Raw genomic sequence first — 15,234 nt, forward strand, 5'->3', positions numbered from 1 at the left:
AGTCTTTGCTTGTTTGCCGTTCTATCTTACATCATTCCAGGCACAAACCTCCAATGCCACGGCTGCCTACTCTGAGCCACTTCAACAATCCGTCAGTGAAATTACAGGTAATGAGTTGTCAAAACAGCCAGCAAATCTGTGTCGTCAAGGCCATACATCTAGTGCAATGTTCAATTCTCCTAGGACATTGCCCTTATTATGAAACTCGATATCCCAAGTGATGAGAATGACTTCAGATGTGCTGCTTAGGTCAGGTTTTTCTTCTGCTAAATATGCTGATATTGCTCACTCGCATGAGCATTACGCACACAACTTATAAAACATAATTATTACAACAAATTACATTGTATATAAAATGCAATAAGGTATGTTATCTTAAAGTCACCATGCTTCACTGTAAATGTAAGACACTACTGTTTATCTCTAATAATGTATTTGGTTGCTGCTCCACTCAACATCTGCCATATAAGCACGAGGTCAGATTTAATACATGTTAATTTTGCTCATTAAATTCTTCCTATCTCTTGCCAAGGTTCTTTTTTGGGCATTCCTTTGATCTTGAATTTATTCCAGGTTAACCCTTTGATACATCACATGGGTATTGTTGCACCTACACCGGATTGTTTGTAGCTATTTGAGAAGTCCCCAAAAAATCTATAATTTTACAAGTGTGCATTGTGCAGTGCTTTAAAAAACTCCAATAAAACACACCTGTCAGTATCATCTAGTCTAAATTCACACAACAAGAATGGCAAACACTAGTGGATTCATATAATTATGTTCAAATTAACACCACAAAACATTTATCGGAAAAGACTGATCCCATATCATCCATTGACTCGTGACCTTATATTCTTATTAATAACAGGATGCTGCCTTTGCTTCACACACAGTTTCCCAAAATGATATTAATTGATTGTTTCTGTAACATTCAATGAGCTTAGCAAGACTCAGCTGGTGCTTTTCTGAAGATAGGTATGGCTGGCTGTGAGCTTAAGAACCTCCTTAATGTATTATTCATACCCATTTGACCTTAAAGATGGAAATGCAAATAGGTGTCAAGAATGAGAGGGATCATCGGACTTTTCAAATGTCAAATAGTCTTCCACAATTAAGACATATTCATTACAAGAACCCACAGGTCCCCCACACCCAGCTGAGATGTAAAACACCTCCAATTAACATTTTGATGATTATCTTACCTCTCAAGCTACTGCACACCTTTAATAATAATCCCTATAATATTTTTACGTAGTCAGCAGTTAAGTGACTTTGTGATAATTATTTTACTTATTCACTTATTATGAAGTAAATAAGTAAAAGAGCAGATATGCTGGAGGGTGAGATGTCATAGAGGTTAATATGGGTTCACACACACACACACACACACACACAGAGTGAATCAGTGTCATAATGTGCTTTTATTGCAGTTTTTTTTACTGTGCTGTATATCAATACTGCCATCTGCTGTTAAATATAGGCACATCTACTCATGTGGAGACTGATGTCAGAACCTAGCCTGTGGGTGGCAGTAGTAACATACATGTTTCCCCTACTCCTCTTGTGGTAGTTCATTAGTAAACAAATAAAATAAAATAAAAATCTACTATGCTTTCAGTAATTGGACAGTTTGATCTAATAAGAGAGATCACATTCTTAGCTTACAGGCTGCTCTTCATATAAGTATTTGAAAGTGGTCAGTGGCTGATTGCGTGCTGATTATTAACACAATCTCTAACACAATCTCTCCTTTTAGTATTTCTCAGCAGTTCCTGACTGTCATTTTTTGCCTTGTCTTCATTGCCCAAGTGCCAATCTAGGGGTACATCTCAAGTCCCTTATTTGGCCTGTTTGATTATTATTTCTACTTGCGTTCATTCACTTACCCTTAGCCCTTAGTATGTCATGACAGCATACTTTGCATGGAGGCCACTTGAAGAGCAGAGGGAACGTGGGCAGAGGAGGAGTTGGGGGTGTTAATGGAATGCACTCACCATTGTAGACGGTAGTCTCAGCCTAATGGGGAGTTCAGTCACTTCTTCTTAACTCTTACATTTCATAATAACATAAACAAAAATTTGGCTATTGTGTGGCCTAACATTATTATAATGGTAAAATGGTGTGCAAAACAGCATAATTCAGTAACATGGATAGTATGGGGAATTGCAACTTTCTACTGCAGTAAATACATCAAGCAAACAGTGATTTTGCAACCAGAATGTCAATGAATACATTACATCAAGATTGAAAACAATGATGTGCAGAACTAGAGGATAGGCGTGTTTGCTGATTATGCTGCTTCAAGTGTGCTGAGATTATAGTTACAAAGCAAACACTCACTACCTAAGGGCAACCAGTAGTTTTGAAGAACCGGTCAAAGACAATGTTGAAAATACAGGGATTGCCAAATAGTAGGTGTTACACAATTAATGTAGTTTTGCAGAAGTAGCTATTTACAGATATATTTAAAGATATCAGTTTCCTTATATTATTGCTTTATACACAGTAAATGAATAATTGCATTGAACTCTGCCTGATTTAGTGTGTTCTTTGACTATTGAAGTACTTTTTAGCATTTTTGAGTAACAAATGTTGTTGAGACCCTGAAGATGGATCTGGCTCATCCAAAGGAGTTTTTCTGCCACATAGGCTGTAGAGGGAAATGCTGCTGCTCTGGCTGTGATAACTATGTGTTTATTAGTATTGTGCTGATATATCAGCACAATACATGATAGTCACAGCTGTTATAGCCAAATGACAGCTGATCCAGCTGTAACCAGCTGATCCAGCTGTAACCAGCTGCCACTGTCATTGGAAATGTGATCAGATGTTGAAAAAAGTGATGCTTCAGAGGAAAGGATGTCTCCTTTCTCTAAACACATATTTAATAGTTTTCCAGTAAGTAGGTCTATGGAAGCTTTAACAGTGTTACCTACTTAGCCCAACACCACATGTTTTCACAGAAAAGTATACAAATGCATGCAAAGGAAGGTGAAAGTTTGGAATAGAAATTTGGTAACTGAGAGCAATGATTGATGAAAAAATATGTCACCTTGACAGATAAAAGATTACCCAGTTTTTTCTACAGCAACACATATTCATGGAATTGGGTTAGAGGAATGACTAAAGGAAAGCAAAAGTATAAATCAGTTCAAAAAGAAGAACAAAATTAACAAAAAGAGGGACAGGAATGAGGAGGTGGTGTTGCCTCTCTCATGACTCTGACAATCCTGGATGCTGTTTTTGTTGTTTTTGTTGATCATTAGAGAACTATTTTCAGATGTGTTGAATACTAAGTATATTATATAGGTTTATGAATTAGAAAGAGGGCACGCAATTATAGCGTAAGTATTAACTTCCTCCTGCTCTTTTTGTGTGTTTTCTGGTTTGTTGAGAGTTTGTTAGTTATGTTAAATTATATTAGTTCGTTTTTTGTTGTTGTTTTTGCTCGTGTTTGTTTTTTATACAATGTTTCGAAAGAAAGTTTATCAAATCAAATCAAATCACGTCCCCGTTGTGTTAGACATCATCCAGTAGGTGTCAGCAGTGAGTGTGTCAGTCGACGCCTCCGCCGCAGTGTTGACGGGAAGAAGAGGCTGGTGGTTTGTACACGGAAGCAGGAACTGGACTTCACACAAACACACCTCCAACCTGTCGAGCTGTATTTGTCAACCTGGATTTTGGCGTGAGCACAAGACAGGGTAGACAGACTATATCATTGGTTTTTTTTTTAATTTACTGACGTGGACACCATGAGGACTCTTTGCCTGCTTCTCACATTATTTCTGTGTTGCTGCTGGGTCAGAGGTGAGTGGAATTTTGTTTTTATCCTTTTAATATGTGTGCCTCTTTCAGACTAACGCCATTGTCAGACATGTTTGACTCGTTAGTAATCCTCATTATCTCATTCAGACAGTCGTTGGCCATTAGCTACGGGCCTGTTACACAATGAGTCTTTGTTTAAGAGAGAAGAGGAATCACATAAAACAGAATTGAGTTAAATCGAAATGAGATGACTGTCTTTGATATTATATTAGTTCAATTAAAACCATTGAAATAACAGCACACAATAATTAAATTGAGTTTGTGCATGTGAAAGAGCAAACACTTCTTGGTAGTAAAGAAAATGAGTGGAGCAATTTGTTTTATTATTAATAATTAGTTGTAATTTGTATCAGATTTATTTACTGTCATAAGACTACATACAATAAAACAACAACAAAAAACAAGAATGCTCAAAAATATGGAAAGAAAAAGGAAGAATCATGGATCATTGTAATCGCCAGATGAAGCCGAGGACCCTGGTGGGGATTGCTGCTATTGGAAGACCATTTCACCATCATTAAAATTAAGGCACATAAATGATTCTGATATTACACATGAAAAGGAAACTGGAAAGGGGAATTGGGTTTTGAAAGACTAATTTATGTTGAAAATGAAAAGTGAAATTTGCAATCCTGAAATGGAAAATAGAAGTGCTGAAATTAAAAGTTTCAATGCATATGAAAGAAAGTGGAAAGTAAAAAAAAAAAAGAATTATTCAGATATTATGCAGTTTTGTCATTTTTTCTCAAGTTTTATTTATAGTGCATTTTTTTATATAGTGTACCAGTGCAGTATCTTGTGATACATGCAAGCAAAGAAGATGTTAAGTCAGGGAATAAATTATATTATTATGTACTATTCTCCTATTGTCTTTTTGTTATCTGTACCCCTCCAGTGTTAAGTACTAGTATAGGGTCATCTTTGAAATAGGTCACAGCATTTATTCCCACATCACTCATCCAGGACTTGAGGAATGACATCAGAAATGTGTTTTATGTATTTTACATATACCAAACTGGTCATATTTCCAATATCGCCAGTGTGTCAAGGCTGCTTCCTTGACTTTTATGTTAAAGCTCCAACTTATATGCTATAAAAGTCATGACATAACATCTAATCACATAATAAAGTCATCTAAGCTAATTCAATCAAGTGGGGTGAGCTCAAAAAGAGGAGACAGCTAGGCCAGAACAAACAAGTAGTGTAAAATAGCATTAAAACCTTTGCTGTGGAAAGTTTAAAGGGAAAACAATTGGGAGAAGGGGGTAAAAGTCAAAAGAGTTAAGGTTATATGTCAGAGAAACTGATCTTTTTGTAATCTGTAAAAGGTAATGTTCATAGCATTATTTTCTTTATAGAAGTTATTTTGACCACACCCTATGTTTTGGCGGGAGAAACTACACAATTTATGTTTTTTATTCTTTACAGCGGCTTCTGTCAAATTGTCCCCGGAGCCAGATTCAACAAACAATAAGGAAAGCAATTCACATAATACAACTGATAATCATGGTAGTAAGACAGCAGGACCCACAGGAGAAATTCCACAAAATCGTGGGGATGGAAATGACAAGGACAAAACCACGGTTATGAATGATAAGAATGTGCAAAGTGATGACAAAACAGGAGGCAAACCCCAGGTGGACAATGCAAGAAACAAACTCCAGGCCGAGAACACAGGAGACAGTGCCCAGGGAGACAATACAGAACACAAACTTCATGGTGAGAACACAGGAGTCAATGCCCAGGGAGACAAAGCAGAAGACAAACCCCAGGTCAAGAACACAGGAGTCAGTGCCCAGGGAGACAAAGCAGAAGACAAACCCCAGGTCAAGAGCACAGGAGTCAGTGCCCAGGGAGACAAAGCAGAAGACAAACTCCAGGCCGAGAACACAGGAGACAGTGCCCAGGGAGACAACACAGCAGTCAGTGCCCAGGGAGACAAAGCAGAAGACAAACTCCAGGACAAGAACACAGGAGTCAGTGCCCAGGGAGACAGAGCAGAAGACAAACTCCAGGACAAGAACACAGGAGACAGTGCCCAGGGAGCCAACACAGGAGTCAGTGCCCAGGGAGACAAAGCAGAAGACAAACTCCAGGACAAGAACACAGGAGACAGTACCCAGGGAGACAACACAGGAGTCAGTGCCCAGGGAGACAAAGCAGAAGACAAACTCCAGGACAAGAACACAGGAGACAGTGCCCAGGGAGACAAAACAGGAGTCAGTGCCCAGGGAAGCAAAGCAGAAGACAAACTCCAGGACAAGAACACAGGAGACAGTGCCCAGGGAGACAAAGCAGAAGACAAACTCCAGGACAAGAACACAAGAGACAGTGCCCAGGTAGACAAAGCGGAAGACAAACTCCAGGACAAGAACACAGGAGACAGTGCCCAGGGAGACAAAGCGGAAGACAAACTCCAGGACAAGAACACAGGAGACAGTGCCCAGGGAGACAAAGCAGAAGACAAACACCAGGTCGAGAACACAGGAGACAGTGCCCAGGGAGACAACACAGGAGACAAACCCCAGGTGGATAAACCAGGAGACGATGAAAATGAAGAAGGGGGCAATGCCAAAGAGGATAAACCAAATGGAGATAAAGCTGGGAACAAAGAAATAGTATGGAAAAGTCAGTATGATCCAGCTGGTATTAAAGATGAGGCAGAAAGCAGTCATTTCTTCGCCTACCTTGTCTGCACAGCGGTGCTGGTGGCAGCGCTTTACATCACTTACCACAACAAGCGCAAGGTATTTGGTACTTTTTAAAGTTTTGTTCTTAATCAGACCTCTGAAGCTGACTTGTTTCCACTGACCTAGATTGTTGTTGAAAATGTTTGTGTATCTGTGTCAACTGGTGTGTTACGTCAATTCTTCTGAAACCCAGAAATTATCAACCTACTTCTGTTTCCGACCCTTAGTTAGTTTTTTTACATTCTGTCAGGTTTACATTAGATACAATGGAATAATTCAACCACACTGGTTTTTAATGTAGGTGTATGTTTGCTTGGTAGTTGATTAGGATCAGAACAAAACATAGTAAAAAGTGCATGTGTTGTGCACTTAAGGAATACTTATTCGTCTTCTGGGTATTCATGGCAATGCCAAAAGAATGAAATTTACTTACAAGTGAATGTTTGGAAGATGTTGCAACCTTGTGAATTGCAGTCAAGAATTGCAGGTGAGAGAATTGAAATTTTGGGACATATGCTTTTTTCCCCCTGTTGACCAAAGTAAAATGAGAAGATTGATACCATAAAATCAACAGAGCGTGGTATCAACCTTGTTGGCAAGAAAAAAATAAGTGTATTTGCCAAAATGTCAAATTATATCTTAGGTTTATTGAAAATTGAATGTCCAGTAGTGTGTGGTGCTAGACCAATGAATTGCTTTGTATCTTCATTCTAGCATGGGTATTTTCTTATATCCATATTTGTTTTGTAGGTCTGTCTTTATAAACTAGAACAGGTCAATTAAACCATCATCTTTTTTTATATTTTCTTTTTTTCCCCCAGATAATTGCCTTTGTTTTAGAAGGAAAGAAATCAAGATCCACGCGTCGACCAAAGTCAACAGACTACCAAAAGCTGGAACAGCATGTAAGTTCTTCATATGGAGTACTTTTTTTTCTCCTTCTTTTTATGAAAAAATATCATCATTAATTAATCTTAATTTTTGTTCCAGATGTGATCTCGTGTCACTATGGTGAATCCATTGCATCGAGCAGCTGAATCTCACTGTGGGTGGTGTAGGAGAAAGGCGAGCGGATATCGACATTTGACATTTTATTGGCGTACTCTGCGTTGATCCCACCTTGTGTTGAATGGACATTGTCCCATTTTGTACCTTTTTAGATGCTTATTGCATGACTATGCAGATGACACTCTTGCCTTATTGAGGGAATTAGTGAAATGCAGTGAAGGTAAAATAAGCATGCTGTTTTTTGCACTTGTGTCATTATTTCACTATTTAGGCAATCTTGTAATTTGACCTGATTTAGGTCCCCTGACTCAGGATATTCAGTAGCAGATGAAAATAATAGCTGTTTGGATTCCAGCTTTGTTTGTACAGTACTGTAGTTATTGCACTGTGTACCCAAATAAGCCATCTGAATCTTTGTAAAAATATTGGCATTGTAGAAATTCTTTGAGGAAGTCTTAAATGTCTATTAGGTAAAAATCTGCTATTGTTGTATTATGTATCAAGATTCACTTTAAATGTATGAAATTCCTGATGTTCCTACTCATATTCACAACCGTATGTTGTTGGCCAGATGAATGTAATAGCAAACTTTATTTTCCTAATGCGACACTAGCGCAGTGGTCACCCACTCCAGCTAAAAGAGCAGTTTGACATGAATGGGAAATGCACTTATTTTTTTTCATGCTGAGAATTAGAGACTGAACCCGTTACTTCTCTTATATCTGTGTGGTATAACACATACAGCTGCTGGTTAGATTATATTAGCATAAAGACAGCTAGCTTGATTTTCTGAAGGTAACAAAATCCTCCTCCTACAAGCATCTCTAAATCCAACTGACACTGAAACATATAAAAACACTAGTTTTTACAGGGGCTTTGTGCTCAACCATTTCCTGGTTGGGAGCATTTATGCTATGCTAGGCAAATTGGCTGCTGGCTAATACCTTCATATCAACAGATTTGAGAGCGGTATCTAAGAAAGTGTATTTTGTCTTGACTGTTTCTTTAAAACACAGCTTGATGATTAATGATGTTTTATCTGCTGTCAGGGTGTTTGGTACACATGGAAGTCTGTGCAGTGGGCCTGGCGTTGTTTAAATGTAACCGTCAGTCTGGTTACTGTCTGATTACCCAAGATCTGTGTGGACAGTTAGTCTTTTGGAAACATCTTTAACGTTTACCACTTGTTGCTTTGTGTCAGAACTCTAATTTTTCCAGATGGAACTGACCAACATTTGCATTGTTTGAGAAAATGTATGGATGCATGCGGGGATAGGTTGACCACTAATGAATTCATTTAAATCTTCTAATTAAGATGTGTGTTTATGTTCAGGGATAATAGACGTGTGCCAAATTGCGAATGATTTCACTGCGATTTATTGTTTTGAATACTTGTGTTGTGCCTGTTTCTTAAAGTATCACTGTATTTCTGTGGGGCAGTGGTCATAAATTATGGAAAGTTGTTTCTGTAAAAATGGGAAACATATTGCAGTTGTTTCTCAGGGGAATCAAAGCTCATAGGATATCTCAGTAAATGGTTTATAATTAAGTCTGCAAAGAAAAGTCATCATTTTTAGCCATGTGGCTGAAATGAGCATGTACAATGTAATGACCACATTGCTACATCTTTAGTATTTAGGTATTTATTTCAGTTTGTGAGGAATGGCTGTTCATCAATACATCCTGCTGTCTGTGTGAATCAAGTATTAAATGAAATTAAATGCTTTTTTGTACTTTCTAGCCTTAAACGAGCTGAATTTCTTCCTTGCATCAACATATTCTTCATTAACCTTTATTCTTCTTATCATTACTAAAAAGCATTTGAAGGCTATTGCCACAGGCCACACACAGTAACTGAAGTCATAATTGTCCGGAAGTTCTTATAGTGGCGTCATATTTCTGGCCTCATCTTCATAAATGTCTGGTATTTCTCCCATGGAGGAGGAGACCATCCGGACAGACGTGCAACCATGACGCTCCCTCTCATATTCAATTAGCTGCTTCCAGAAGCCATTATTCGGCCTCACCATGGGTCGACAGGTCTTCACCCACTTATGGGCCTCCAGGAGAGTCACACCACGGTGCTTCATCAGGTAGGCCATGCACAGGGCGGCGGAGCGGCTCACACCGGCGTTGCAGTGCACCAGAGTGCGGCCATCGACATCTGCCACCAGCTGTATTTGATCTGCAACACTGTCAAAGTGATCGCAGAGAGGAGACACTGGAGAGTCAGAGACAGGGATGTGGATGTATTCCTCCACCCCTGGAGGAGTAGGGCTGCTGCTCCTGGTCTCAGTGACGTTAATGATGCAAGTTATCTTATTAGGAGTCACCTGGGAGGCATCACGGGCTGTTCTGCCATTACTGAGATAAAGATGATCCGTGACTCGACACAGGCCAGAGAGACCTAGTGCAGCAGCTGACTGATGCATCAACAGCGTGCTTCAGCTGGGAAAAGCAAGCGACTCAGTCAACAACGATGCTGGGAAGTTGAGCCGCCGCGGACCGCCAATTAATTTACTCTGACTCTGATTGGTTAGTACTCATTACCATCTTTGACTGAGTTGTTTAGGTTTGTACATAAGGAGTGAGGATACTAAGCTCAGCCAGTCAGAGGCAGAGTAGGGGAGTAGGGCGGGTTATGTCTTCGTCATCCTAGGAATAAAATAGGAACAGGATATTGCCATTGATACGTTCATATTTGTGTAAACGTGCACGCTGTCGCCCCCAGCTGGATGGAGTTTATATAAACATTTGTTTTTTCTTTTTCTCTATTAAAAACAATATAGTTTCAAGCTGGATACTTGTATAATAACCCTACTTTTTCATTCTTGTATTTATTTATTATCATATAGTATACATAGTATTACAACTGAATTTAATTTTTGCTACATTTTTATTATGTGTGAAATATTTTTCAAAGTTGACTTCGAGTAGCTACTTTTAATAATACATGTAAATATAGTATAAGCAATACAAGGAAACACAAATAAAATCCTAATATTATTATTATTTTTTTAATCATAAAAAAACAAAATGTACTGGTTGAATTCACAGGAAGTTAGGAGTGCTAGGAGTGTGTGCGTATGATGGTCAAAGTTGCCCTTAAAGCGTAAGATTTAAGCGTATATAACATGCCATCAGTAAAAACTTAGAGCTGTACTTCCAGGTCAAAGTAGGCCTAAAACATAGCTGACCTAAAGGAACACCTCATGTTGCCAGTGTTCTTAAGGGTGAATCAACTTAAAAAATGCTCTTCTTTTTATTGGTTTATTGTTGTTTTTCATTTGGATAACTACACAGCCAACAGTGTATACATGAGCACAGCCTGCAGTACACTGTATTAAAAAGGCTGAAATTAGACAGACTCTAAAACATTATATTTCACAGTAGGCCTACCACCTACATCAATGAGTGTTTAGGTTAGTTAAAACAGTCTGCTACTTCAGACACCAGTTTTCTTTACCACTTACACAGTTCTGTGATGTAATTGCGGTAGTCCTCTATCTTGTGTCATGGAATCTTTTATTCTGATAACATATTTTTATTCTGAATATATCACAGTAGTGTTGTATAGTAACTTACTCTGTGATTCCTGTCCGTCTCTTTTGTAGAGTTTATCATCACAGTGGCTTTCACCTAGCACCACCATCAGGCCAAAAATATAAGACTTCTATGGAAATATATGAACACCTGTGCTCACCAAACACTTCTAAAATAGCTTGAGCTTTTCTCAGACCAAATAATAATGAGAATAGCTTGATCTCATTAGCAGTTTTTTCTCCTTGTGATGATTTTATATTTTACTTGTGCAGATATGTTTGCATATTATTGTTATATTTTTATCTTAAAAAAGTAGACAAAAAGAATTCTACAAAATGCTACAAATAACAGAAACAATGAATGACAGGAATTGCATTGGACTACCAGTGAAAAAACAATCATAAAACGTACTGTATATAAAAGACATATATATTAAGAATAAGGAAAAAAGTAATAAATATATTACTTAAATAAGATAATTGAAACCAGATTATTAACTGGCCTATAAAAAGATTAAGGATTCATTTCACCTTCAAGCTAAGATGACTGATAGTAAGTTCATTATTATTCTCTGGCTTCATCCTGAGTTTCATTGGGTTCAAATAAATGATCAGAAAAATGTTGTATTTTATTTATGTCATTATGTGGCGATATTAAGTTAATAATTAGGTTATTTTTATATACACACACACACACACATAAGGAGCTGATTGTGTTACAGTAGAATTAAGATCAGCCTATAGCAGAGTACTGAGGTGTCTGATGGTTTGAGGTGGATGCTGTGTATTAGCTGGTGGTGTTTATGCCTGCAGGCAGTCCTCGGTTGCCCAGGAAACACAGATGGTGGATGAAGGGCGCGCATACAAAAGACCATAAACCTGTGGCAGCAGCTGGAGACCGAGACCACTGATTAATTCAGGTCTGCGCAGTCCCACTCAGTCAAAGACATCGCTGTTCTGTTTAATACCTTCCATCCATTTCCTTTGTCTCGGGGTTTCCGTCTCCACTTTATCCTGTTTTCCCTGGACTGGACTCCCGTCAGTGCGCAGCTGTTGTTGGCACTCATCTGCTTCCCTCAGCTCGGCAGCCATATAGACGACGCACAGCCGAGGCTCATTTTAGTGCGTGTCGTGTAGGTCCAGAGGGCGACCAGTCTTTCACTGCAGGCGAAAGCATTGCACACACATGCGGCGTGTGTTTGCTGCTGGTAAGCTTGTTCCCAGCATGGAAGAAGAAGGGGAAGGAGAAGTAGAAGAAGAAGAAGAAGAAGAAGAAGATGTGAGTCCCAACACTCCTGTCGCTCCGTGTGATGCTGCGGGACAGGTGCATGTGTAACCTGGAGATCACTGGTAGGAAAAATCATCCTGTTTGTCATTCTGCTGTTGTTCTACATTTGATCAAACCACTTACATTTGATTAATCCTTTATCAGATTACATAACCATTAATTCATTTAATTTCCTGCAGAGGAGGGCCTAGTCTGAAAATGTAGGCTATTTCCTCAACCTGACATCCATGTATAGTTAATGAATATTAAATATGCTTATTCATAGAGTAGCTATTTAACACCACCATGTGTGTTTACAGTCATTTTAAGGTTTATCTACCCTAATCTTTGGCAATATCGCTGCTGCAGGCAGTGCTACAATATACTATAGCCTACAGTACAGTACTACAGGGTACATTTCCAGATCCAGGCTGTATCTGTATTAGTACCTTCTCCACTGCTTGGCCAAATGAACCGACCTAAAAATAACTTAAACCATGGCTGCGGTTTCCTTTTATTGTTGAATTTGTTTAGTTATGGGGTAACTATAAGGTACAATAGTCCTTACACAATCACCTACTATAACACAAGCTGTTGGTATTTATGGAATATGATATGCTTTTGGTTTGTAGGTAACCTTGTGATAACTGATGCTGGACTTTGCACTGGATTCATCTGCAGGGCTACTGACATGTCACCGGTCGGGATACTGGGAGGATCCACATTGGAACCAACATCAGGACAGGTTATGTGTACAGGCTGGATTATCTTTATTAAAATTGATAGTTTCACACAGTGTCAGTTAGATGAATAACATCACTAAATCCTATTGATATCTTGTAGCAGTGGGTGTATTTCAGTCTCATTTGTCTCAGACTAGATAAAAAAAAACAGTAAGGAGAAACAATGAAGAAGAAGCAGTCCCTGGGGTAGCTTGGGAGGATACTTGGGTTGCGTCCCACTTTTTCTGCTGCTTTGTGTTGTGTATTCCTCTCCAGTTACACTGATGAGAAAGCGGATTGGGGCTCGCGCCGGACCTCATTATACTCCTGACGGCATCACTCCATCACCCTCTACAGTGCTCCCTCACAGACTGGTACAGGATCTCTCAGTAGATTTACACTATGGTGACTTTTATTTCCCTCATATCCACTTTACACTCTACACCGTGACTTGTTATATAGGTCTAGATGAATATAAACTGCACTTACAGTTTTTACAGACTGTATATGGCTTTTGCTTTTTCCCCACTGTATGTGTGTTAATGTGTTTCTGGCTGAGAGTTCAGATAAGCGAGGAACCAATAGAACATAAGAGATTAGTGATGTGTTAAAATGCTGTCATATTTCCTGCTATATGCTGCTATCCTTCCCAGGATTATGGTTAAGAGGAGAGATAAACCAACCTGAAAGTGGAGACTGTGACCAAATCAGATTAGCATAATCTGCTTTTCGCATTCATTATTCAACATTATGCAGGATTATCCATGAAAAAAATGTTTGCGTGTGTTTGTTTGCAAATGTGTCTTTAAAATCATGTCATGTAAAAGAGGCTAGCAGGAATCTAAAAAGAAAACGGAAAAGAAAGAAAATCATATCGTTTACAACTGTATTTTTGAACTGAGATCAATTTGTAACAGCTCTTATGTAATTTTTCTGCAGTGTTTGATGCCCGGTGCCATTTCTGCCGTACCTTCAGAGGATCCATGCTCAAGTGTCTGAGACTACTTCTGCTGCTCTTGTGCGTCAGTGAAATAGGCATAGAAGAGTTCTGCTACCAACACTTTCTGTTCAACGTGATTCATTTTTAGCAGAGATGTATACCACAGGTGGTGTTTTGATTCCAGGATGATACGTAACAGTGTTCCTCCCTGGCTGTGAGTAATACTAACGTAGCTCCATCCACTCCTACGCTCTTTTTGGCTGATCAGAAACACTGACACGGCAGCCACCAAACACCTCTCACGCTTGTTGTTTTTTTTTAGCTACTGTTTGCAGTGACCTCTTCACAGTGTCACCTTGGTTACTCTAACACTTCACTTACTTCTCCCTGTATAAGACACTTTAAATTCACTAGAAGTGGTGTTTTAATGGTGTTGCCTTGTCTGTTAATTCACCAGGCTAGGATGTGTCTAACTCAGACCCAGAGATTTGAAGCCTGTGATGTTAAGAAAAAACCCTGCTGTGATTAACATGTTGTGGTGTGAGAATGACTAGTTCTCTCACATTTTGACAATTTGTAATTAACATATATTTATTTACTTTGAGGGTGATAATAACTATTTTTATATGAACTCTTTACAGTATGTACTGTGTGTATTGTACTGTAGTGTGTGGACATATGTGTGTGTGTGAGTGCATGTGTGTGTGTGTGTGTGTGTGTGTGTGCATGTGCTGTATTTGCGTGTGTGTTTGTTCCTGTATCTGTGCATGTGTATTCATATCTCTCCGATAAAACATATACATATATATCATGGGCCTGAGTTAAAAGCTGCTTTTCAGTGATTTTTCTCATATAGCTGCAAATTTTTCAAAATGCCTGAAGCTCTTCTTTTAGCCACTGAATGTACCAGACAACGGGCAAAATATTTACAAATGATTCTTAGCCTTTGCTGCACACTCACTGAAGTAGCAGTTAGGTGGGGATCCTTGTGATTTAGATAATCACAAGAATGTCGCTTAAAATTAATGGTGTGTAGTTTTCTAAATGAGGCCTGCTGGCATTAATTAAATTTTCCCAAAGCTTACAGCCCCATCATCTGATACTCAACCAAATTACAGCAAATGCTAATAATTATGTGCAAGTGGTATTTTACCCAGGTCTGGCTCTTACTAACAGAATCTCACTAATATCTAACAATACTAATGTCTGCTAACAGTCAGATGATTACTAACATGTACTC

At 38.7% G+C, this 15,234-nt stretch overlaps 2 protein-coding genes across 2 annotated transcripts; one reads left to right on the forward strand and one right to left on the reverse strand.

Annotated features, from left to right (window-relative positions):
* The first annotated feature begins 3,650 nt into the window (after nucleotides 1-3,650).
* Nucleotides 3,651-9,271, forward strand: tgoln2 (trans-golgi network protein 2). Its single transcript, XM_053325301.1, has 4 exons — nucleotides 3,651-3,807; nucleotides 5,254-6,572; nucleotides 7,337-7,420; nucleotides 7,506-9,271. Exons 1-4 carry the CDS (start codon nucleotides 3,753-3,755, stop codon nucleotides 7,509-7,511), a joined length of 1,464 nt encoding a protein of 487 aa, XP_053181276.1. The 5' UTR covers nucleotides 3,651-3,752; the 3' UTR covers nucleotides 7,512-9,271.
* Nucleotides 9,151-10,117, reverse strand: zgc:153044 (uncharacterized protein LOC751678 homolog). Its single transcript, XM_053325302.1, has one exon. It carries the CDS (start codon nucleotides 9,953-9,955, stop codon nucleotides 9,404-9,406), a length of 552 nt encoding a protein of 183 aa, XP_053181277.1. The 5' UTR covers nucleotides 9,956-10,117; the 3' UTR covers nucleotides 9,151-9,403.
* Between the last annotated feature and the right edge of the window lie 5,117 nt (nucleotides 10,118-15,234).

This window comes from Scomber japonicus, chromosome 9 (genome assembly GCF_027409825.1).
Source record: "Scomber japonicus isolate fScoJap1 chromosome 9, fScoJap1.pri, whole genome shotgun sequence".
Lineage (NCBI taxonomy): Eukaryota > Metazoa > Chordata > Actinopteri > Scombriformes > Scombridae > Scomber > Scomber japonicus.

Bases quoted from the DNA above. Each gene is read 5' to 3' on its own strand.
- zgc:153044 (XM_053325302.1), bottom strand. From the start codon at position 9,955: ATGCATCAGTCAGCTGCTGCACTAGGTCTCTCTGGCCTGTGTCGAGTC.
- tgoln2 (XM_053325301.1), top strand. From the start codon at position 3,753: ATGAGGACTCTTTGCCTGCTTCTCACATTATTTCTGTGTTGCTGCTGG. The intron at 3,808-5,253 runs GTGAGTGGAATT...TATTCTTTACAG, and splicing joins GTGTTGCTGCTGGGTCAGAG to CGGCTTCTGTCAAATTGTCC. The intron at 6,573-7,336 runs GTATTTGGTACT...TTTTTCCCCCAG, and splicing joins CTTACCACAACAAGCGCAAG to ATAATTGCCTTTGTTTTAGA.